This window comes from Merops nubicus, unplaced genomic scaffold (assembly GCF_000691845.1).
Source record: "Merops nubicus isolate BGI_N331 unplaced genomic scaffold, ASM69184v1 scaffold10589, whole genome shotgun sequence".
NCBI lineage: Eukaryota > Metazoa > Chordata > Aves > Coraciiformes > Meropidae > Merops > Merops nubicus.
Window position 1 is genome coordinate 41302 of NW_008629026.1, and position 24810 is coordinate 66111.

At 45.9% G+C, this 24810-nt stretch overlaps 1 protein-coding gene across 1 annotated transcript in view; it reads right to left on the minus strand.

The window, feature by feature from the left end:
• Window positions 1-23778, minus strand: part of CHSY1 (chondroitin sulfate synthase 1) — a gene marked incomplete at its 5' end in the record, with an annotated part of 64272 nt that extends 40494 nt beyond the window's left edge. The window contains one exon of the mRNA XM_008946859.1: window positions 23283-23778. Within this exon, the coding sequence (XP_008945107.1) occupies window positions 23283-23778 (496 nt within the window). The remainder of the gene's footprint in view (window positions 1-23282) is intronic.
• Window positions 23779-24810: the final 1032 nt, after the last annotated feature.

The following is a 24810-nucleotide window of genomic DNA, read 5'->3' on the forward strand; positions in this document are numbered from 1 at the left end:
AGCTCAGTTGCTGCTTTGGGATAAGTGCAGTGGGCTCTGCAGCAGCCTGAGCCTGTTCAGGATGCAGCTGATGCTGCTAGAAGGGGCCCATCTTCCTTCTCCCAGCACTGGCACATGAAGCTGTGGGCCCAGCCAGCCCCAAGAGCTGATCTGCCTGAGAACTAATCACTTGCTGTGATAACTACCGAGTGGTTTCTCTGAGACACCAGATATTTGCTGCACTCCTTGCATGTCTCTGCCATTTCAGAAGTGCCTTAAGCTGCTAACGTCACCCTTACACAAAAGGGAGGCCAGTTCAGACACAAGTGGGTTTCCAAGAGGTGATGGGTATGAGAAGGTGGCTCTTCCCCTGGCAGGGCCAAGCCAGCAAGTGGGAATTGCTGTCCTCCCACACCTACCTTGCCTGTGCTAACACCAGCTGGGGTTTTCCAACTAACCACAAGGGTCAAACCCCAGCAGTGTAGGTTAGGCACTTTTTAACCAGACATATGACTCTATTCAAAACCTGGGAAGGTTTTTTTCCTACCTATGGGAGGGAAAAGAAACACAAACCTGGCAAAAACTAAGAGCCAGAAACCCGGATCCATTGCTATTACTGATCATCAGAAAAATGAACAACCTAGGCACTGATCTTAAGCCATCAGAAGTCAGCAGAAAAAGCAGATGCACACCTGCACACATCTAGCCCCAGGCTAAATATTTTTAAGAAAGGATATTAACTCAGATTTAAAAGCTCTTGGCTTCATGTTGCATTGTTCAGGTGTTCCCTTTCTGCCACAGTGCCCTTTGGAGTGTTGTGAGGGACAGAGCAGGTTTAAAGACAGGGAAGAGGAGAGAAACAAGGCAAGGCATTCTAATAAAAAGCAACCCAGTCCCATATATAAATTGGAAGATCTTGTTCCCAGGACACAGAGGAGGAGGGAAGTGCAAGATTGGCTGGTGAAAACCAGCAGACAGCATGCACTCAAACAGCTTGGTACTGGGTTTGGGCAGTCATGCAGAAGACTGCAAAATCTGCCTGAGTCCAGTGAGCAGTTAAGAATAGAAGCCATCAACTCAGCATTTCTTAGTATTTCCTAAAATAGGAGGGTCCCTTTGGTCTATTTGCTCCAGGTAATCTTTTCTCTCAAAGCAAACAAAAGACACAATTGCCAATGTCTCAGAAGTGCTTGCATAAGTTTAAGATTGATATTACTGGAATTCATGCATTCAGATGCCCCTTTCTTCCCCTAATACCAAAAATAATCCTATACCATGAAACATTCATCACTACCTTCAAATACAATGCACTAACCTCCATTAAAGTGTTTTCAGATACCAAAAGGAAGGGCAATATTTGAACTTGCATTAAGCCAAGGGCAAGGAAATACTACAGATACAACCCTCTCCCACCAGCAATTAACATTTCCCATACCAAGCATTAGCTCTCTATTAGGAAGAGGCAAAGCTCCAGAGGATGGGAGGAATCCAAAGAAAAATATTAACAAGGCTGTTAAATGAGCTCACAAGATCCTCCAGGTGGCAATAAGAAGAGGAAAAGGGGTTGAAGTAAACTGAATGTCCCCTCTCTCCAAAGCACAGAGGTGAAGCAGTGCAAATCCACTACAGCCAAAAGAGACCAGCACACAAGTCATTGGGTTGCTGGGAAAGACTGAAAGGCACCAGAAATTGAAACCTGTGGAGAAATGGGTACCTGGGAGAAGATGACCCCGTGATGCAGAGTAGCAGTACAATTTTTAAGGAGAAATGCTCTCTGAGACACCAACATCACAGAGAGTTCAAACGGCAGCAGTGACACAAACCCACCAAGGGGAGGGGAAGCTCTGGAAAGTGGCCCAACACTGAAATATGGAGGAAGAATCCAAAAGGTGACACCGAGCCTGCAAAGACCTTCACTTGCATTTCTCATGAAAGAGAGAAATTCCAAGTGCTGGGGAAAAAGGTGAGAGGAGCAGTTAATGTACTTCATCCCCTTGCACCCCGCTGACGCAGGGAAAGCAGAGGACACGCATCCAGAGTTCACAAGCCAGCTGGCAAACAACTTGGACAACTCAGTAAGACAGAGGCAGCACCAGAAGGAACTCAAGAATATAAACCCAGAGCAGGCAGGCTGTGCCAGATCAAAGCCCACCTGGCTAACGTCTCATCTGGCAGTGGTGAACTCCTCTGGGAAGTGCCCATGATGCAGGGCAGGCACAGGATGGTCCTTGCCCCCAAGGTGTGAGCTACTAAGGTGTTTGGCTACTGAGCATGAAGCAACCAGATAAGAGTGTAAAGAAGGTAATCTTCTCTGATCCTAAGACAAGACACTATTTGGTTATAACTTGGAAGGGAAAAACCAGACCTAAGTGATTAATAAAAAAAGTCACAGAAGAAGTGGTTGAGATGCACACAACACTTCCACAACCAGCAAGAAGGAAGTCTTGGGTTCTCCCTTGAGGTTTCAAAGGAGAAGAAGAGTACATTTTACAAACACCAACTCAAGTCCCATCTCTTTTCTATTACCAAAACTCCCTGTCACGTTCCATTTAGGAAATTTCAGTTTTACAGCATGACTATTTTTTCCTGTTCCTTTGCCCATCTATATAGGTCAAAGCCCATTTTGGGTGCCCAATGCTTTAGAATCACAGCATCGTTTGGGTTGGAAAAGACCTTTAAAATCAAGTCCAACCATTAACCTAACTCCACCAAGTCCACTGCTAAACCACATCTCCAAGTTTACCAGCAGGATGGTGTTTCAGAAATTCATGCATATGGTTCATACATACTCACAGCTCAGGCACTTCAGATCTCCATTTACATGATGATGTGCACAAGATAACTGTTCATTTCTTCAGCTGTGTAAGTACCAAACCAGTCAGTTGTACAGAACAACCTCATCAACCACAGTTGTGTTCTCATTTATACCTGTCTTAGAACATCTGATGGACTTAGAAACCAACAATTCTCAAACCCAACCAGATTTAGGTTTCCTCTGTTCAACTGCTACATAAACAACAGAAACACAATCAACAGACTACAGTTCTCAGTTCCATTTACTGAAAAACAAACGCAAAAAGATTGAGTACAACTAGAAAATTTGCAGTTGGACCCAGTTTCATCAGCAAAAAAGGGTTTCCAAAGGATAGGTCCATGCTCAATACAACGCTGATACCAACCAGGGCTGCTCATTCTTCAGAGAACACTCCCAGCACTACAGAAACAAGGTTCCTCAGGCATTATTTACATGTCTGAATCAACGCATGGCAAGTGAGGCAGAAAAACCCTCAATGTCTTTACCTAGTAGGGTTGCAGGAAAACGTTTCTTCAAGTTACAGTAAACTTGGAGACTTTAATTTTCTACAGAATCATTGCGGTTGGAAAAGACCTTTAAGATCATCAAGTCCAGCCATCAACCCAACATGTGTATTTAATGAGAAATGTAATTTATTAATAACTTCAGTGGTTTTACCCGTGTAGGAACTTTTTTCACTTCTGTAACTTTTCATTTCTAACCTCCACTTAATTTCACCTCCAAACATCAAATCTAATATCCTAATACTGCCACGACAGTGTTGATCTCTCCCTCTGCCAAAGGAGACAGCAGGCAGAACAGATAACAACTCGTAATAAAATTGCTTCTCCTACTTCTCCAAAACCAAAGTTTGCTCCCTAAATTGCCATTTCTTCTGAAGTCACAGTATATGCAAGATCTGACTGACATCTCTTACCAGCAGCAGATCTGACGTGATTAATAAAAATAACACATTTTACAGCTTGAAATCCCATCCCCTTTATGCATTTCAAAGTGAGATTCCCAAAGTGAGATAATGGTATAGTCCTGCAAAAACCTACGACATTGAGCTTTAATGTTATGCCAATCTCATGCACAGAACTATTTTGGGTAATTACAGAAGTTGTAATAATGCCTTTGGAGTTCCATGAAGTTGAGCTCACTTTAAGACATGTAGTCTGACAGGCAGAAGCTTTTTCAAAAGAGATTCAATTTGTTTTAATAAAATACTGAACAAAAATCATCCTTTAGACTTTGCTATTGTAGCACTTGTAGGTAGCCACCTATGAAATTCCTAAGCCTAATCTTTAGCTGCTGTACATCAGCATAACCTTGCTACCTGATCAAGTTACATCCAGTTACATCAGAGGGAAATTCAACCTTATGCCAGGTCTTATTCATCTGTATTTCACTTATAGTGTAACATTTCCAGTTTAAAAAAAAATATTGATCTGATATAGCACATGCTGTTTTGAACTGAGCTCTTTATTACAACAGAATTAATTTCCTATTGTGTACACATGAAAGACAGTTAAAGCAAATAAGTTGAGAAGTGTCTATAGAAAGGACAAAAGAAACATTTTTAAGTATGAGGCTGTTTTCACACAAGGAACCAAAGAGCAATATGAGCCCTTTTGCAACAGGACAGGTGAAGGTCGAAGGCCTGGGTACAGTCCATGAGCACCAAGGCTACAAGAGTGGATCACAGCTTTTCCTCCTGCTCGTTCTTCTCCTGGCTCATGGAACACATCTTAACCCTCCAAATCTACAGAGACACCCTGGACCATGTTTTTAGTTTTTGAAAATCACCTATACCCACATGCCTCCACCCACGAGTGTCCCCACGTGTGCATTTTGTGCTGGTAGGTGAATTCTCAGGTGTTCACTCAAAAGCCCAGAGGCCTCACACTTAGAGCAGCTTTGTGCTCTCCAGAGATGAGAAGACTTTGCTCTCTTCCTGGGAAGGAACGGTCTGTTCCTCAAGCAGGCAAAAAGCACTAAAAAGCCAGCAGGAAGTCAAAAGAAGCATGATAAAATACTAAAAGCTTGTTAGCTACTGTGCACCTCAGTTTTCACTGACGTCTTCACCGCAGCCTCCACATTTTCAAGTCCCTTCTGTTAAAGGGGCATGATTAATTCCCCTCCAGTTTTCCAAGCCTGCTTCTGCTTAGAAGCCAATTTAGCAATTAAATTAATCGTCAAATATTTCTTGCCAGAGAATAAAAAAAGGAGTTTCACCTTGCCTGGGCAAAACGCAATTCCCAAAGGATTTAAGAAGTTAATGAGTGGAACAGTTACCAAAAAATGTAAAACTGGCAAATCAGACAGCCAAGAAAGAGACAGGAAGTGACAGATTTAAGAAAATACCTCTAAAGTACAGGAAATGAGTCGTCCTTTAAGAAGAAATCATACATATAAAGCACATAAGACAGAGTATTCTTTGTAGACTTGTCTGAAAAGGAAAAAAAAAAAAATTAAAAAAAAGGCATATCCTGAATAGTATTAAAAGCAAGACAGCTCCAGTGGTTAGCCCCATCTAGCTAAGATGGAAATTTGATTTTTAAAAGCAGTGGCCAATACCTATTTGTAAAAGAGGGGGAAAAAAAAGGGGAAAAAAAAAAACCAAACAACTGAATGCCCAGGGAGGAGTGACTGGAGCCAGTAAGTGGACACAGCTTCTCAAGTTAAGCAAAGGGAGTGTTGTTGTGCTCTGTCTACTCCATGCACGGCAGGTAAAGTCCTACTCCTGATGGAGAAAAAGAATTCTTCTTAAATAATATGCATAGGCTCCTCCTGGGAGAAATGTGTTGAGAAAAGCCTTGGGTTGAGTTTCTACTTGCATGAAGTTCTCATCAACTGGTCTGGTCTCTTCTCCCAAGTAGCTTGCAATAGGATGAGAGGAAATGAGCTTAAGTTACGCCAGGAGAGGTTTCAGTTGGATATGAGGAAGAATTTCTTTCCCAAAAGAGAGGTGAGGCACTGGCCCAGGCTGCCCAGGGTGGTGGAGTCACCATCCCTGGAGGGGTTCAGCAAACGTGTGGATGTGATACTTCAAGACATGGTTTAGTGGTCAGGGTAGTGCTGGGTTGATGGTTGGACTTGATGATCTTGGACGTCTTTTCCAACCTTAATGATTCTATGCTTCAGCTGAGAGGCTTCTCCAGTGAGTTACAAACTGGAGGCCTTTGCTGCAGCAAAGGGGTTCAGCATGCAGCTTGAGGAGCACATAAAGACACACCTTTATCCCAGGTATGACAGGCAGCCCCCAAGCTCACAACAGCAAGAACTGCTCAGTTGCACCACTGAGCTCACGGATACCCAGGCAGCAGGTCCGGGAAGAGACTGACAGCAATCCTGAGGAAGGCATTAAGGGCTTTGCTGAGTGACACTGACATTTTAGAAAGGAAGCTCAAGCTAAGTACAGCCTCACTTATGTGAAGTTCAGTCTTCCTTAGACACTTTATTGAAAGCTAGTTGCTCTAATACAGGAAATGTCATGTATAAAAGGGCTTTATCTGAGTGCAAACACCTCAGAGAGCAAGTTTAACCTTTGAGATGGTGTGTTCATCCCAACAAAAGAACATTCATTGCCTAGACACGTTCAGCAAGGTTTTGCTGGATGGGGGGAGAATGCAACAGGAAAAAAAAATACCTTCACTCCATTTTACAACTGCAAAAGGTATTTCTAAGATATCCCTGCATAGCTACAACATTCTCTTCTGTTATAATCTCCTGAAGAATAAATTTACCTGGACTTGATTCTTTACTTTTGGGATGATTTAAGACATCATTCACTAGGTAGAGAAATGAGACCAATTAACAATCGTGAAAGCCTTCTGGCCCAAGGATTTCCCCTAAAAGGGCTTTAACAGCAAACTTAGCACAGAACTGCTGCAAGGAAGCTCACTGCCTGGTTTTCTTTGCCTATAAAGGCAGCAGCAGTTACACAGAGTATCCAGCCTGCTGCTGCAATACATCACCCACCACAGCCTCACTGGCATGATAAAGTGCTTGCTCGTGAGGGGATTGTGCAGGCAGTCCAAACAAAGACCACTCCATCTTGCATTTCCTAGAAATCCTTTTTTTTTTTTCCCCCCCTAAAAGACAAAAGCTCATATCCTGCACTGTGCCTATGTAGAGTGCTGGGAAGCTTTCATTCTTCCTCAAAAAAGGCATAGAGCTGCCTGCCTGCCTGCCTTTCCATATCACCACTCTGCTGCAGCCAAGCCCCATGTATTTCTTTCGGTTACAAATGAAATAATATCATTATCACTTGTGGGTTTAGTGCTGTTACCTGGAGACATTGCCAGCAGCTTCCTCCAGCATCTTGCTGAGTGAATGAGATTTGCAGCAAACCTAAAATCAATCAAGCCAGCAAGGTCATCTTCATTGCAGAGTGAGAAATAAAAGCCTGCATGAGCCTCACGTGTTATTTCATCCCTCGCCCTCATTTCCCTGCTCCTCCCAACGGCTCCAGCTCCTGAGAGCTCCCAGGGAGAACCAAGGTGACCACTCCACAGCAGCACAAGGTGACAAGGCAAACAGGGCAGATGAGAGCTAAGGGGGACTCGGAGCACAAGAGGGCAGGCAGGAAGCTCTCCTAAAGCCCAGACAAAAAGTTCTCTCTTCACCAAGTTGCTTTTCTAAATTGAATTTGGTTTAACTTAAAACATCATTAAAAATATCTGCACCTGTTCCTGCTCACTTCACGCTGCCCATGGTGCTGCCATTTTCCCTGCCTCTCTTAAACCTCTGGGCACGTGAGCTTTCCAAGGCAAAGGCTGCCTGCACGCAGCCCTCTGCAGACTCACAGCAACCCTCATGGGATTACAGACTCCACGTCGCAGCCCATCAAACACAGAAGGAACTCTCTCTACTCCAGTCTGTCACCTTCAGCCCAGGAGCACTCTCAGGGAATGACAAACCACCCAAATTGGATCATATATATATAACCACAGCACCATGGGCCAACGTGGAAACTGCCCTGGCAGGATACGGCTCCAGCAGCTCCTCCGGCAGGATGGGCTCAAATCCACCGGGCAACTGGATCTAAGGAGAATGGACAATCCCATGGTTTGTTTGAAACGTTATAGAAGACACAGGTTGAATGTTAATCAGAAAGAAAAAAGTACTGATCATCAACATATCAATGGGCTCAGTTTAGCTTTCAGTGCTCACTATTGTGTGGTGTGAGGCGCAGGACGGAGGCTGTACGGGTATTTCCAAGTTTCAAAGTTATGGCTATGGTTTTATTCCAAAAGGCTGTTGCAGGAAGGGCTGCAGCAACTCTACAGAACACTTGGGGATTTAAAAATATTAAAAAAGATACAGCCCTGTGATAGCATCACCCAAGTGACAGTGCTCAGGAACAGGGTCTGGAATATTTTGCAGGGATTCTTTTCTACCCCAGCACACCCAAGGATGTGAACGTTTCCTTTAGCTAAGCCCAGAGTGTGTGGGCACACAGGCACATGAGAAGGGACATTTACCAGCGTGTGGTGATCACAGAGTCTAACTGGCATACTAAAATCTAGTCATATTTTGCTATCATTTACCATCGAGCCACCACAAGAACGGCTGCAGCTCTTTTCTTCTGCATATAATCATCATATTGACAAAACTGGCACCAACCCCAAACTGGACATGGCTTTTTTTGTTCCATCACACAAAGAGAGGCACACACAGAGACAACCACTGACGTTATATTGGCTACCAAAGGAAAAAAAAATCCAAGCTGCTGTTCTTCACTGCACACCCTCTGCTTGGACAGGAACTAAACATACTCTTCGAAGTCACTTTTGAACCTGGCCTCTGGATCAAGAGTTGACTGTCTTGCATGGTAACTGGGCATGCAATTACACCAGCTACCATGCAGGCTGCTCAGTGGTTTTTGTGAGTTGGCCATCAGTCAGGTGCCTGAGTGTTCCCACTCAGATGTAACTCGGATGCCAGGCCAGAACAAGTCCCATCAGCATCATGCCTGTCACTCTAGTGCAGGTTGGTTCTGCTGGCACGTCTCTGGGTGCATTGCTTTCTTGGCAGGTATTCCTCCCTGCCTAGGGGAACAGACGTAGGGTTCTACATCTAGAAAAAATCAGATTATCCCAGCCCATCAGATATGATTTCCGGCTTTAAGGATTAGAGCTGTGTGGCAGCCAGAGCCAGGGAAAACAGCAGGTTGCTCCTTAGCTTGGACCACGTAACATTTCACTGTTTACATGCATTTATTTTAGGACAATTTCCTTTGTGAAAGCACCTCTCGGCTCCCACTCTTTCAGTGGAGAACTGCCTGTGACTAAGGTTAAGCATGTTTAAGGCTCACACTGTCCTCACACTCCTTAAGGAGACAATTTCTTCAGCAACTGCAAGAGATTGCTTCTCCTCCACTCCCAGCATTTCCAGCCTCAACTTTTACCACTGTGTGGACTCTGCAAAGCTGAGCACCTGTGACACTGCCCCCTGACTTACACGTGGCAAAAATCACATCCTCCTCATGGCAAAAAACTGGTTCACTCTGAGCAGCAGTTACAAAAGGAGCAACATCTGCTCCATAACCACTCAGCAGAGTGTTGCACAAGACCAGTTACTTCAGCCAGCCTGATATTGCAAATGCCAAAGGAATTTGGTTCCCTCGTATCTCTACTCATGGGACCTCTGTTTAGAATAGTTTAAATTACTTGGACTCCACCATACTAATAAGACCCCCCGGGGTTTCACTCTGGTTCTCTTGCTTTCGCCACCTTTCACCTTCAGGAGGTTCTTCCTCATTCCACCACTTTGCTCCCCTGTGCTGGCAGAGTCTCATCTGCATCCCTCCTAGCTAGGCTCCCTGCAGCTTTATTAAGAAACCATCTTCAGTGAGTGCTCTGGGCAATGGTTCAGAGAGGCTGACGGAGAGCCCCAGGTTTGTGTCTGCAGGGTTCTTTTCTTCCATCTCAATTAATTCACTCTTCGATGCCCTCCGGGAACTGGCGCAGGCAACTGGGATTATTTCTGCAATTTCTGCCTCTGACTGTTCTGTACCTAACTGGTGGGGAAGGGACATTTCCTGAGCCTGCTCTGGGAAAAGGACCATTCCGACAGAAAACTCAGTTCTCCCTCTCCCTGCTGAAAACAAGTCTGCTCCTGCCTCACCTCACTTCAGCCCTGACAGTGGAATTTTAATTGAAGTGACTGGTTAAAGAGGGGAGGGAAGGTGTGGTTTGGCTGCAGGACACACAGTCAGGACCTCTTACACTCTACACCTTGCCCTGACGGTACCTCCTCCTGTGCCCTGGGGATAACCCCATGCCATGCAGGGAGAGATGTTGTTCCACAGGGTGGAAGGAGCATGGGAAAGATATGCAAAGTGCTTTGATGCTGAAGCACAAAATTCTAGACCCGAGGTAACAGTCCCCTCAATGCACTGGGAAATCAGGTTCCTCCACGTTTTCCCGCGAGCAAGGTCAAAACCACACTTCTTCAAGTGTGCTTGAGAATGACAGCCAGCCTAAAATTAAGTTGAAAAGTAACTTCTCACCCTCTTGTGAAAGAGGCCACAAAAAGTCTAAGTGCATCTTCAAAGCCTGAACAGATCTTCAACAAAAAAAATACTCCCCAGAGAGGAGAGCAAGTACAGGCAGATCTTCACAAGCCAGAGCTGGGCGCCGACGCCAGGGTCTGGGCAGGGCAGAGCTGCTGCTCTCCAGGGACAGGGACTTGGTGCTGGAAAATACCATGGGCCTGCCCCAAGTCACCTTTTGCCACACTGAACTACCACATTTCAGTATTTCTCCATGCTAGCAGACAGAGTAGAACACCAACGTTAATGCAGAACACTTTAACATGAAGCAGGGCACATCCCCCTTATGCTCTTTCTTTATCCCATGAGACCTATCTCATGGTAATTTCATGAAAAGTTTTTCCACAAAAAGCTCAACTTTGAGTCCAGAAGCCAGCTGTGACAGCATCAGAATGCTATTTGGGAATGGAACTGAAGAGATGTCAGATAGCTCTGTGGGGTTAAAAAAAAAACAACAAAACAAAACAGAAAACCAAACACAGGAGCTAGAAGATGGCAAACCTTAGGGTGTCTGAAAGCCAAAGGAGACAAACATCAGAGATTCAGGACTTACCAGGACTTTGTCAACTTAGGAGCCTCCTTTTACCCCCTTCCCTACATTTTAAAAGATGAGAGTGCATTTCTGGGCAGGACTGCTTTCAGCAAAGTCTCTTTGTGAAATGAGCATGAGGACATGTGCAGGAATTAAAATAAAATAAAAAAATATCAGGGGAGAGGGGAGAAGATGTGGAAATTAATCCAGAGGCTGCAATAAAGTTTAGAAACTTCAGGAAGTCAGGAGTTTTTCCCAGCTAAGTGCCCTGTGAGGATGGGGGTCTCTCTGCACTGGTGCACACACTGTCTTTCAAGCCAGGTCTGTCTCTGAAGCACAAATTCAACACATTTTTCCCCAGAGAAGGTTCTATTGTCCTGCAGTCACACTGCCAAATTCAGACATTTAATTCAAAGTGTGAAACAGGAGGATTCCAGTCCTGCTTTTAAAGAGAAAAATCTCCAGGCCATTGCTCTATCCCATAACTAACACCAGCTTTGTTCAGGGCAGGACACAGCACAGCTCCCTATCCTCAAAAGGAAAGGGAGGCAACGTATAAACAACCTATCACTGTACATCACAGCCCCAGAGCCTGCATACCTCCAACAGCAACCAGTGCTAACAGTCTGAGGCACCTCGACAGATGTATGGCCAAGCAGCTATAAAAGAGCCTTTGTGCTGGCTGAACAGAAACAAGGCATTTTCTGTACGGGAGAGGGCCCTGACCACCTAGCAGAATAAAGGGGGTTACACATTTCACACCTCCCCTGCCCCGGGACCCGGCCGGGCAGATGGCACAGAGCAGACGCTGGGGGCTGGGGAAACGACCCCTCCGGGGGGCTGCAGGAGCCACAGGACCTGCCCCTGACCCTCCAGCTCCCCTGCCTGCAGCTCCTGTATCACAACTGCAGTGCTTGGTTTCACTTTGAGCGGCTGTAATTCAGCCAAGACTTGCCCCTGAGGTAGGGTCCTGGCAGCAGATCATCACAAACACGTCGGACTCACCACCCAGAGCTCCAGACAAAGGCTTTTCAGCCCAACACTTAGGCACTCAGCCTCTGTCTTAGAGAGTTTGGAACAGCCCTTTTATCTTCACCCTGGTTTCCAGTTCTGAAATCACTCTAATTCTTTAAGGTTGCAGGAGCTGTGGTGCTATTTTTGGCCTAGAAAAGATAAGAAAGCACATGAATGGCTTCTCCTCAGGACAAGCACAAGCAGCAGTGCTGCCATTGGCAAAGTTCACGTGCTGCCATTCAGCCAAATTGTTCCATAGGATCAGAGGGAGCTTCCAGTTGGGCCCAGTAAAATGCAGCAAGACAAAGTGCAACTGCAAAAGGCTCTTGCACTGACTACAGAGCACATTTCATCTCTATGGAGTCAGGAGAGAGGGGAGAAAAGATTATTTGAAAAATTGCTCTGTCCAAAACCTTGAAGAGACACAGCTCACAAATGTTCCCAGGGAAGCAAAAGCTCTGGTGCTTTATGAAGATTCAATCTGCTATTGTCTCTCAATTGTTGGTTATTGTTTTGTATTGTTGGGTTTTTTTTTCTTTTTTAAACAAATTTCCCCTTGGCCCAAGATGTTTGGAAGTGTCTTCAACAGGAGAAGGATATAAAACCAAGTACGTCAGTTAAGTAATCTGTGATATGGTTAAACAAATAAAGTGAGGTAAAGGTAAGGGTAAAATTTCCTGACAAATCATCTGTGATAAGGTTAAGCAAATGTAGCTTCTGTTAGGACAGCCACGGAACAATATTGTTGCAGATGTGGACAGTGAAGGAGAGAGGTGTATGCTCTGGAGTCACTCCAGTCAGACAGACTGGTTTTAGTGAAGCATCTGGTCCGAAGGCTGGATGAAACCATTAACAAAACTGGGTCAGGCATTTAACCCACTCTACCCATACATTGAGGGGGACTGGAGGAAAAAATGTATAAAAAACTTAGACCTAAGACACAGACAGTTCCTCATTCATGCAGAACTACACACAGTATCAATTCTCAAGACCCACTTGCTAAGAGCTTTCTTAGTCCTTAATGAGGACAAAGAACATTGCCCTTATGGAGACATGCTGAGGAGCCTGCCGTCCCCTGGGCAAATGTTTCCTCTCTCTGTAAGACAGTAACACATATTAAAAAGTATGGTTACAAAGGATTAAGGCAGCTCAGTTAATGCAAACTAGCACCCTCTCTCCTGCATTCCTCACTAATACAGTGGGCGACACAACCAGCCAAAACATGTAGCTTTAATTCAAATAAGGTTTAAAGGAGTTACTGCCAAGTAATTACACCTGTTGAAGGACTGTGAGCAGAGGAACCTTCATTAATACTCCACTGCTATCCTCAGCAGAGTATTTTCTAACCAGCTGCACCAATCTGAAGTGGCAGCCATGAACAAGAGCAGGCAACAAGTCTTCCCGAAGCAGCTGGTGCTTGCCTTTCAGAAGGCACACCGGCACAAGGACTGAGCAGGGCCAAGAGGACACCAGGCAAGGAAGGAGGCAGCACCCACACCCTGGCTGCCCACTCTCAAAGGCTGGGACAGCCCAAAGGGAGACACATTTTCTGATAACCTGCTTCTTTCTTTCTTTTTCTGGTAACACACTTTTCTTGGCAGCTGGCAGAAGGTGACAGTAGCGTTTCTGGAACTGCATGCAGCTTTCTGCTGCCCCTCTCTGCTTTCTAATGAACCACTGGCTGAGTCCAAACTATGGGTTCCCATTTATTTCATCACTAATCCCAGCCTCTGTCTAAGAACCTGTGCTTAATCCACAAAGAGCACTGGATGCTTCTGAAGATTGCTTCCAAGAACAAAAATATAGCTCTCTGCTGGAGCTCCCTAAAGCCATTCAGCAAGAAGAATTAAACCCAGAGACTTCGATGAAGCTTAGATCCAGTGGGCATGACCCTACCTGTGCTCTCTTCATTACACAAGAGCACGTTGTGCCTTTTCCTAAACCTCTTTCTAAGCTAATGACCCTGAACAACTGGCTCGAGGAGCCTCACCTCACAGCTCTGCATGAACTTTGAAGGCTCCCATCCTGCACTGATATGTGCTCTCAGCTAGAAACCAGAACAGACAGTAAATGAGGCGGTTTGCTCTAGGCTAGTGATGCTCCAAGGACATCACTGGAGATTCATCCACACTGCAGCCCTGGGAACAAGTTGCTGCCACCAGCAGAGGTCAAACAGCATCACACAGGCTGCAAAGCTTGCCATGAAGCAGGAAAGCTGCTGGGGTCCTTCCTGGGAAAAGCAAGCTCGCTGTAGTGGCTTTCCACTTACCAGCAATACTTCACATCGGGGCACGGCCCTGCAGTGTGGACCAAGTGTAAGTGAATAAACAGATATGGATAAACAGAGTATAAATGGATAAACAGTTTGGGTCCCTAATAACAGTTCAAATTCCATGCAGGCTTTGACTCTTTTACTGAAGTCACCGTTACCACACAGGCTGCAAGTTAATTGGCATTAAGTTCAACTGGTTCTCAAGAATCCCCCTGATATAAATCAGCCACAACTTTTACTCTACTTCATTACTGTAACCACTTTTAACCTGCTCAAAACACATCTAAAAGAACCCCTGACAACTAACCTGCTTTCCCTGAGGACACCAGCAGAAACTCACTTTTATTTAAGAAACTAACCAGAACCCAACTTGTAGTTCTGCAAATACCCCCAAATACACTTTCAGCTGAAACTTCAAGATCTAAGCAAAACCAACTAGTTAGTTCTCCAAATCCTTCCAATTATTTTCCCAACTTCTTTGTGACACATAAAGGTCATTTTGGTCTAGGCATGCAGGCAGATAATCCCCATCTTTCAGGCAATCAGGATTTCTGGCAAGATTTTAAGAGGTCTCCAGCTGATAACCATGAAAGTTCACACCACCAGGAGTCCAGATAAGCTTTTCACACAGGAAATTAGTGCTAAAATGTTTTAAGCATTTTAAGGATCAATTAAAGATGGTGCAACAGTACAGCAAAGTAGAATTAAGATCTCTTTTCCAAATCAGATGGTTTTAGAACACAGAACAGCAGCAACAGCTCTTCAGCCAGGAAGTGTCTACAGGAAATGAGGTTAGACAAATCCTGGACAATTAATCCTCTGTGCAGTCAGATTATATACCCACACCATTCGCAGAGCCACCAACCAACAGTGCAGAGCACTGACTGAAACTGCTACCTGCCTGCTGCAAGGACTGGGCACTGCAGGATGGCATCTTCCTTGTTCATCCATGAATCCACGGTTTTCCTACCACAGCCTAGAAAGCCAAGCTCCTCAGTGACTTAGGTTGAGTGCCCTTGGGTATGATGCACAGGAAAGCTCAAGACACACAGTTCTCATTAGCAATTGCAGCTGCAAGCTATTAAAAAAAAGAAACAGGGCACCAGACTCATCAGCACTTGGGGGACCACAGTTTCATCAAGGACAGCGACTTCATGAGTAGCCAACTGGGAAGCAAAGAGGAATTTACAGTTCCTGGGCTGAGGTGAGGAGTCACCTGGTGTGAGCAGCTCTTTTCAATTTATCTCCCAGCAGCAGCAGACCAGGGACTGCAAACACAGTGAACTGGCAGAAGATAATAGTACAAATCACAAAGGCATCCTCAGAGACTGCCCTGCTGTGCTGCCAGCCCAGGGAAACGCTCACAGGGCAGCTGCTCAGGGCTCTGTTAGGCTCTGTGTACTATTTTCTCCAAAAGCACAACAAAAACCCTTCATGGCAGGTTCATGCTCCACACCAGCATGGCTGGCTGGTTAGAATCATCATCTACAGCAGCTCCACAGAACTATCTGTGTTCCTTCACTCCAAGTGCAAAAGTAGACCATGTTTTATACTAAACTGCTTCTATAAAATAAAAGATACTGCATCGATGTTTTTGATGTCCATCCATTTAAGAGATTCACCTTTTGTTTCCTTTCTGTAATAAGTCAAATGTTTTGATTTTAAGCATCCAAATGTTGCTCAAGACACCATACTCCAACTGCAATACAGCTCGCCCTGAAAGCATGGGAGTGGAATGTGTTTCCACCATTCTTCAGTGACCTCAGCTAGTTTATATTAAGCCCCCTCCCCACATCAGCACTTCATTTCTACTTCCCATCACCAAACGAGTCTGGCTTTTCTCTCCCATGCTCACAGGCTCCGACACCTCTGTGCTGCTGGAGCTTTAAGCCGTGCACAGAACTTGGCTCTTAAGAGACAGAGAGGAGAAAAGCAAATACTCACTCCAAACTTACACAATTACACCCCCTCCTCAAACATCCAGGTCACAGTTACCCTCTACAGATATAACAGCTAAGAAGTTCCATCCTGAGAGCCTCAGATTAAGAGATTTCATGTCCACTTCAGCTGAGACAGACTTTTTTCTTCTTTTTACTGTTTAGTCCCATGAGAAATTTCACAGAGATTCTGTTTATATACAAGTAGCCATGAAGTGGCTTATTCTCCCACCCCCAAGTACAATACACAAAAACAAGCACTAAACAAAAGGAAATTTGCCAACTCAAAGTTTGGTCAGACATAATTATCTCCCACCCATGGGAGATAAGTGACTACACAGGTATTACAAGGATTTATATGGATTGGGTTTGGAATTTAACCATGTCTTTCCAAGGTCTCCAGCTGGGTAGGATTCAGCAGCACATAGCTCTGATCACAGCACAGGGTCGTCTCCTCCAAGTGCTGAACTTCACAGCTCCAGCAAGCTGTAAGGCAAGAACCTACCCTGCAGAAGAGAGATGGCTTTCCAAAGAGAAAGGCACATTAGAAAGCTTCTGATCTCAGATTTCCCTCCCTCTGCCTAGCCCCACTGCTGCTCAACAGAAACTCAAATCTTCAAGTATCCTCTGTGTGCCTTAATTAAGAAACTGGGATGATAAGCTATTTTATTAGAGTTCTTTGTCCTGTCATGCAATGAAGGATTAGCCTTTCCTGACTTGCCCTCAAGATAACAACTAATCCTGATGGCTCCCTAAACTCAATAGGCTGCACAGCTCCTAATTTCTAACCAAACCACTGCACTTCAAGGAGACAGTAACAGGGGGAAAAAGCAACACCTTTGCTGTCTTGGTGGCTGAAGCTGCCTTACAGTCTGTGTGACACCATCAAAGACTTCATTTCAGCAACCCTCATCTTAGGCATTAGATCAGGTTATCCTACTAACTAGGGACAGATTAAGTGTGTGCTCACAAGAACTAGGTCAGTCTGAAGCTCTCTCTGTAGCCTGGGAAGGCAGGGAAGTGCAAGCACAGATCACACAGCCTTCCCCTCCCAAACACCAGCCAGCAGAAAGTCAGTGAGATCCAAACACAAGTAACTTTGTATTTAGTGCTGGGTGTTGTACCAAAGTGGTTCTTGATTTCTGCAACAAACAAAAAGCCTTTACCAACACGAGTTACAAGTCATTATGATATGACCTCATGGTGTCAATTTTTCCTTCTTTGAAATACATGGTTCTCAAATACATAATTATTTTACAAATTGAAAGAGCTAGGTCAGGACCTGGATGCAGACCTGAGATCTGTGTCCTATTCCAAACCCTACTAACCCACACCTTGGTTTCCCAAAGCCAAACCACAGCCTTTACTCTCTCCTTTGACCCCTCTTCCCTCCTCCTCAGCACACACTGCTACTAAAATTAGACCACAGTGGTCATACCACACTGCCACCCCACTGCTGTCACAGGCTCCCTGTCACATCAGTCATGTATCTGAGTCCCACACTGAGCCCCATGAACCCTCCCTGCCCAGATAATGCTCTTCTCTAGTCTTACCTGTCTGTCCTCTGACAAAATGCCATTCCTCATTACCTTCACAAAGCTCAATCTCCATCCATCCCCAGAATGGACAGCCAGCCACTTAGTCTGAAGCCAAAAAGCCACCTCTAAAGTGTTTCAAAGATAAAATTTCATGCTTAAGACAATTTATAAACATGCACAGCTTGTACAGAATCATAGAATGGTTTTGTTTGAATACCTTTAAGATCATTGAATCCATTCCCCCAGCACTGCCAGGTCCCCACTGACCCATGTCCCTCAGCACCACATCTCCACAGCTTGGAAACCCCTCCAGGGGTGGCCAAAAAGCCACCTCTAAAGTGTTTCAAAGATAAAATTTAGTGCTTAAGACAATTTATAAACATGCATTGTACAGAATCATAGAATGGTTTTGTTTGAATACCTTTAAGATCGTTGAATCCATTCCCCCAGCACTGCCAGGTCCCCACTGACCCATGTCCCTCAGCACCACATCTCCACAGCTTGGAAACCCCTCCAGGGGTGGGGACTCCACCACTGCCCTGGGCAGCCTAGCACAGGGGAAGAAATTGTTCCTTGGGTCCCACCTAAACCTCCCCTCTCTCTTTGTATCATACATTTATTGAATGAAGAGCTGCAGTGGGCTCCACATGCAGCAAGGTAAAGGTATCTGTTGCTGTCAGGGTTTGCCAAGTTCCTGTGCTCTCACTTTGAAAAGAAAAACTGTTTTTGAAGCTGGGACAATATAGATGTACTAGAGCATCTCACTTCAGAAATGCTGCTGGATGCTCCCATCACAAAGACAAGAGGAGTCTCACATTTGCTGCCTGGAGTCCAAGGCAAAGGTTCACAGAGCAAGAGTGAACAAACATCACCATCCAACCCCACTGCCCCACACAGACCATGGTGAACCAAGGTGCTCCAGAGCACCCCACCCATAGCACCTCCCCAGCCCACCCTGCCCTGCTCTGAGGTGCACAGCTCTTGCTGCTGAGGTCACTGTGCGCTCTCTGATGTACATAACCAGGCTGAATCTCCTCTTTGGTACCTGAGGGAACTTTCCTCTCAGAGGATGAAGCAAGAGGACTGCAGGTCAGTGGTTAACAGCTGCATCTTCCCCCAGGCTTTCAGCTCTGATCAATCACTGCACTTTTTTTTTGGCTTCTGGCTACCTCACAGAACACCACCCGCTTTGCCCGCGGGAGAGTCCATTCCACAAGCAGTATGTTCTGGCACTGCCAAGGGACTTGGCAGACACAATGTGCACTTTAAGGGCCTTCCTAACTTCAGTGAATTTCAGAGCAGCAATTATCTTCAATTACTGCAGATGAAAGACCACACAAAACACGAATTCAAATCCCCCTCCTCCCAGAAGCCCCCTGCTATCCCGAGTCACCACTGCCCTCATTTTCCCCTCACCAACACCCAAAAGTTGGGCCTACTCTTCCCCAGTGTTCCTGGTTCCTGATGTGATTGCTCCCTTTGTCACAGCTTCTTTTCCATGTAGATAATAAAAAAAAATTCCTCTCTCACTGCAGGACTTTAAGAGTACCTGTTGCTAGTCTGGAGGAAAGTACTGCCCCCTCCACACTTGCTGCATCTTATTTAATTCCTTGCACTACCTCAGTCAGAGCAGAAGGAAAACCAGACAAAACATCTGTCCATCTGCACCAAGCAGTAAGATGTAGCAAATGCTGCTCTGATGGATCCAGCTGTTTGTCCTGTGCTGTAGGACAGGATCACTCAAAAGCCACATGCATCAGAAGGGTTTTACCACTGAAAAAATTAATGGGATACATATCAGCACTGCCTTGATTTCTAGCAGCTACAAGGAGCTTGTGTTAAGGTGCTTTAATTAAACACAAATTAGAACAATACTCATCAGCAGCTACAAATCAAGGCTGAAAGAAGCAATGGCTTCATATATTCAGATGCATTTAAAGGAAACTTTAGACTCAAAAGGAAAACAGAGATCAAGAATACGTTGGGATCGTTTAAATCACAAATGAGGTGGCTTGTCATCAAAGCTGAAACCTGTTCTCAGGCTGAATAGCCAAGATCATGCACGGCACCACATGGCAATGCAGGAGAAAACAAACTAGCACCATCTACCCTGGATAGGATATCCAGGATCTCTGTGATCCACGTAAGACGAGCTAGAACAACTACTTGACGGAGAATAAGCGGGAGACAGACACCATTCTATAATGATCGGAAAGCCTCATTTATTGAAGAAGGAAGGAGACTTGAATATGTGAACTTTTTTTTTCCTGAGAAGAACACCCACCAATGCACCAAAAGTCCAAAATACTTATTTTGCAAAATAGAATATTCACTAGAAATGCAGAATTCCTTCCTAGCAAGTTCAGGACAAGCCTTTTGTCCTCTTCAAGAGGAAGGACTGCGCTCTGCATCGCTTCACAAACTGTCAAGCTGCCTTCTGTAAGCTTCAGAGATTTCACAGCTCCATTCTTTTCAGGAGTTTTTTTTTTCCTTCCAGTTTGCTGTAAGAAAATCCATAGCTTTGGCTGCTCCACCCTATAGAGGGCTGAGTTTTACAGCTATTTGCCAAAAAACAGTAACAGACTTGGGTTTGTTTTTACAACGATGATACTCCTTGCTGTAAAGGACTTATATTGTAAGAGGCATGTCTCATGTGTGACTCAGACAACCTGTGTGAAGTGAGGCAACAGCTACAAGCCCGGTCACAGGAGCCTACAATCCATCCTGGGCAGCCAACTGCTCCTGAAGCAGCAGCATGGGTGCATCAGATGAAGCTCCCAGGGCCCAGGGAGCTTCAGTTCTCCTCCAGCTTGTTGTGGCCTCTTTTCTGGGGTGAAATAAAACAGGAAGTCCAAAGAATCGTGGCGTCAATTTCTTTAGTGTATTTGCTGAAAGGCTTCTGACAGCAGGAAGAGCATGAACAAATCCTTACAAGTCTTGAAACGGGCAACAACCGGTGCCACTAATGAAGTGGTCTAAGAGGCACCACAGAGAGCAGAAGAGTGACAGAAACACAGGAAGGGGGGGAAAAAAAGGGTTTTGAGACAGACCGCTGCGAGCAGAAAACACCCCACAGAGCCAGGCCTGGGGAATGCGTTTGGGCACACAACAAGAGCCAGAGCCAGGGAAGATGAGCAGCACAGTAAAGACATTGTGAGACCTTAAAATCAGAGAAAGGGGGCAGTGGCAGTCATGGAGATGAGTAAAACGAGTCTGGGCACAGAGCCCGCCGGGAAAAGGAGCCACCCGCGCCGAGGTCCGGCAGGGCACTACAGCCCAGATGCCACAGACAAAAACCAAAGGGCTGGGGGCTGACTGCAACGACCTGAGCTCCTCGCTCATGCCACCACGTGACTCTGCAGAATAGGAAGAGCAGGGAGCAAAGGAGAAGTTTGGGTTTTCAGAGGGCAGCACCGTTTTGGTTGCCAAGCCCCGTGGTTGCCACCGCTTCCCTTTGGACGGGACTGCGAGGAGTGTGGGGGCTGTGCCCCAGCAGAGCAGGCACAGAGAGATGTTCTGCTCCATCAGAAGCTCACCACAACACAACACTTTGCAGTTCACTTACAGTGGCCCATCACTTGATGCTGATGAACCTCCAAGACATGGCAAACATGGCTTTTACCCCAGGCTTTCCCAACACAGCTGTTACCACAGCTGCGTTATTTCACACAGCTATTGCTTTATCTTAAATAAAATACCAGCCACATCTGATGTAGTGGTCAGGGCAATGAGAGGACCGGATGGAAAAAACAGGAAAAGATGACATGTTTTTAAACTGAAAAGCCTCAGCTAAAGGAGAGTGGACCTGTTCCTTGCAGAAGCAGCATGCTTTTGTCACCCAAACTCTTCTCTCCCTCCCAAACAGCTGAGCTTTAACATCTCACGCTCCCCGGTTACTTCTGAACATCTTACAGTTTATACACTTCACACAAACCAATTTTCAGTAATTCGTGGCACTTGGGAGAATCCAGCACTACAGATCATTTCACAGAAGCTGATCATTTTGAGAAGAGCCCAATCTAATTCTGTCAGATAATATTCCTAGTGCAGCTGTGTGCTATCGTTCGCTTCCTCAAGCCAAAATTTGATCATATTGAATTTAGGAGGTCTCTGGCAGTTTCAGTAGGACCCAAATACTGACCTTCAGTAAGTTATTAAATGCCACATGGTATGGGCACACTCACCAGAAGTTATTTCAACTAGAGTAAAGATTTTATGCTGCTAAAACCTGTGGAAAAAGTTCCTGACTCCTTATGAATAGCTAACCATGAAGTTGGTAATACATAAACTCGTTCCAGGTCTGTAAATATGGAACATGGAGAGCCACTGTTAGACCAGAAAGTCTTCATGCACAAAAGATATGAATGAATTCCTGCAGCTGGAAACCTCTTTCCCCTTCCTCGGAGGCTTTTGCCATCACTGAACTGTGAACTGGAATGAGGCAACAGCTTTTGGGGGCAGAAATTCAGTGTCAGAAGTTTCACAAAAGTCTTTGTCAGAAAAAGAGGGTGAGCAGCAGTATTTGTCATCCTCTGTGACCACAGTTCTCCGTCACGCGGGCTGAAGAATCTCCCCCTTCACCACATCTCAGAAAAGGACACAGCCATAGTTACACACAAGTCATAAATATTTGTGTAAAAAGACAAACTGTTCACCCTCTTTTCCACCATCAACTCTTCCCTTCTTTCTGAGACAGACCAACCAGCGTTTTCCCTGGTACTAGAGGAGAAACTGCAGCTCAAGCCCAGCAGGTGTTTTAGATCAGACAGTCTGTAAACACACAGGACTCACTTCAAAGAGCCCAATGCACCCAGGCAGGAGAAGCTCCCCTTGCCCCGGGAGGAGCTGACAGTCCCCAGATTCCAGCAGGAACAGCATCAGGAAACTGCCACAAGCATGCTGGGGACTCTCTCGTTTTCCCTCTCACCCTCAAGGTGCCAAATTTGCAGCCACATCGGTGTGGGCAGACCCCGAGTTCTGGTGTGAGAGCAGTGGCTCGTCTCTGCTGACATCAAGGCCATGCTGAGCAGGATGGGGCTGCCAGCGAGGCTCCCGAGGAGCAGCAGCACACTTGGGCTGCTGAGAGACAGCTCAGCGCAGAGGGTGACAGTGCCAGTCACCCTGAGACATCTCTGCCATGGCTGTGGTTTGGGAAAAAAATGTCACTATCAGGGCAAACATCTGTCAGCTTTGCACATTTCAACTGCAGCCAAGCTGCACAGTAATTCTATCATCTATTTTCCACACTGACACCATGACATCCCCAGCAAAAGAAGATAAAAGAGGGCTGGACAGTCAAGACTGCAGGAGCCCATGGACGTTTGATTTAAGCTTATTCCCTTCCTAAATAAAACTATCAGCTATGAATGGTGAATGTTCCTCTGCCCACCTCAACGTGTCTAAACCCAAGCTCTGTTTCCCTCCTTACAAGCTGCACTTCCATATTTGTGTAGGCCTTCCCCAGGGTGACACTTGCAGGAAACAAAGAGTGTAGAAACCGTAGAGTTGGATGGTCAAGTAGCAAAAGGAGGCGAGGTCTGAAGGAACTTCTGCACAGCCACACAACAGCAACCCCCGGGTGCCAGCCTCTCCCACCCTTCCCTCTGCCTCCCCCAAAGCACCCCCACAGCTCTGTCTCCAGGCCCTCGTCCTTACCTCGTAGGACCAGACGCACTGCACCCCCGCGAACCTCCGGACGCACCTCCCCACCTCCACGTCCTCGTGGGTGGTGTACATCTCCCGCAGGCACTCGCCGATGTGGGGCACCATCCTCCGCAGGACCTCCCGGCTCATGATCACCCCCGGGCCCCCCATGCAGAAGTTCTCGCCTGGTTCCAGCGCCAGCTTCCCCATCTCCTCCGTGGTGCCGAGGCCGGTCTGCCCCAGAAAGAGGGGCTCGCTGCTGTTCAGGCTCCTGAGGAAGTTCTCCAGTTTGTCCCCTTTGATGTAAACGTCATCGTCAGCTCTCATAAACCATTCGTATTTGTCCAAGTAGTGGTCATGCATGTATTTGAGCATCATGAAAGATTTCTTCTGGGGTGGGTAAGTGTCATCTACGCCTGGAAGCGGCACGATGGGGATGGGAATGGAGGTGTCCGAACCCTCGCTGGAGAAGAACTCGACCTTGCCAGGAATGGTTTTGGACCACGTTCTAGAGTGAAAGAGACCATAAGGACTACTTAAGTATGCAAACCGAGGCAGGCAGAGGGTGCTACAGGAGACCACTCGAAGGAACTCCTCATCTGCTTTACTAATTTTCTTTTAGAGCTCTTTGTAGGGTTATATTTTTTCCATGCAAACGAGGACATTCCCGTGGCACAGAGCAATTTGTACAATGCACATACTTCTGACATGACAAGACCTGAATATCATCTTTGTACCCCTGACAGAAAAATAACTGCTTTACTAGGGGCAGGCAGGATTTCTTAAGCACACCCTGCACCAGTCTAACAGCTTTTGGTCACAAGATACAGAGCAAAATCAGGGGGAGCCAAGGCGGGCAAACAATTCACATACAACTAGATTCAGTGCCTTCAAAGCTCCCCTGAAAATTATTCAGCATCATATCCACCTTCCAATCCCCCTAAGTCCTCCAAAAGCTCAAATGTGCTGCTACCAATGCCCTCATCTCCAACAGCTTTCTGCACACTTCAGGCTGGATTTTAGTGGAGAGGAAGATCACAGATGAGGAGCTTGTTCTGTGCAAAGCAGCCCAGCGACGACATCTGCTCCACACCTTCCGTGCTCCTCTCTGCCAAATCCAACCCATCTGTGTGGGCAAACTGGGTCACTCATTCTGCAGGAAGAGATGTGGGACGATTCCTCAAGGCAGACTGCAGAACACTTAACCTCCTCCAAGGAGGATTTTCAGTCACGTAACTGTTGCAGCCTTGCTCTAAATATTATGAATTTTAAGCTTTCAGTACCATTTGCTCAAATTCTACCTGGGAAAAAGCAGAGTGCACGTATCTTTCACAGCAAACTATTTTCATTGGTAAACCAACAGGTTTTGCCCCTTTTTGTAAAGGGGAATATATGTTCGGTAACTGTGCTCTGAAGATAACCTATATTTAAAGCTGAATGTGGTAACACTCTCAAAGTAAAGGACACAGTATTCCCTCAATGCATCCCTGCCACTTTTAGCAGATGCCTCTCAACACACTGTTCTTGCCAAAAGCAGAGC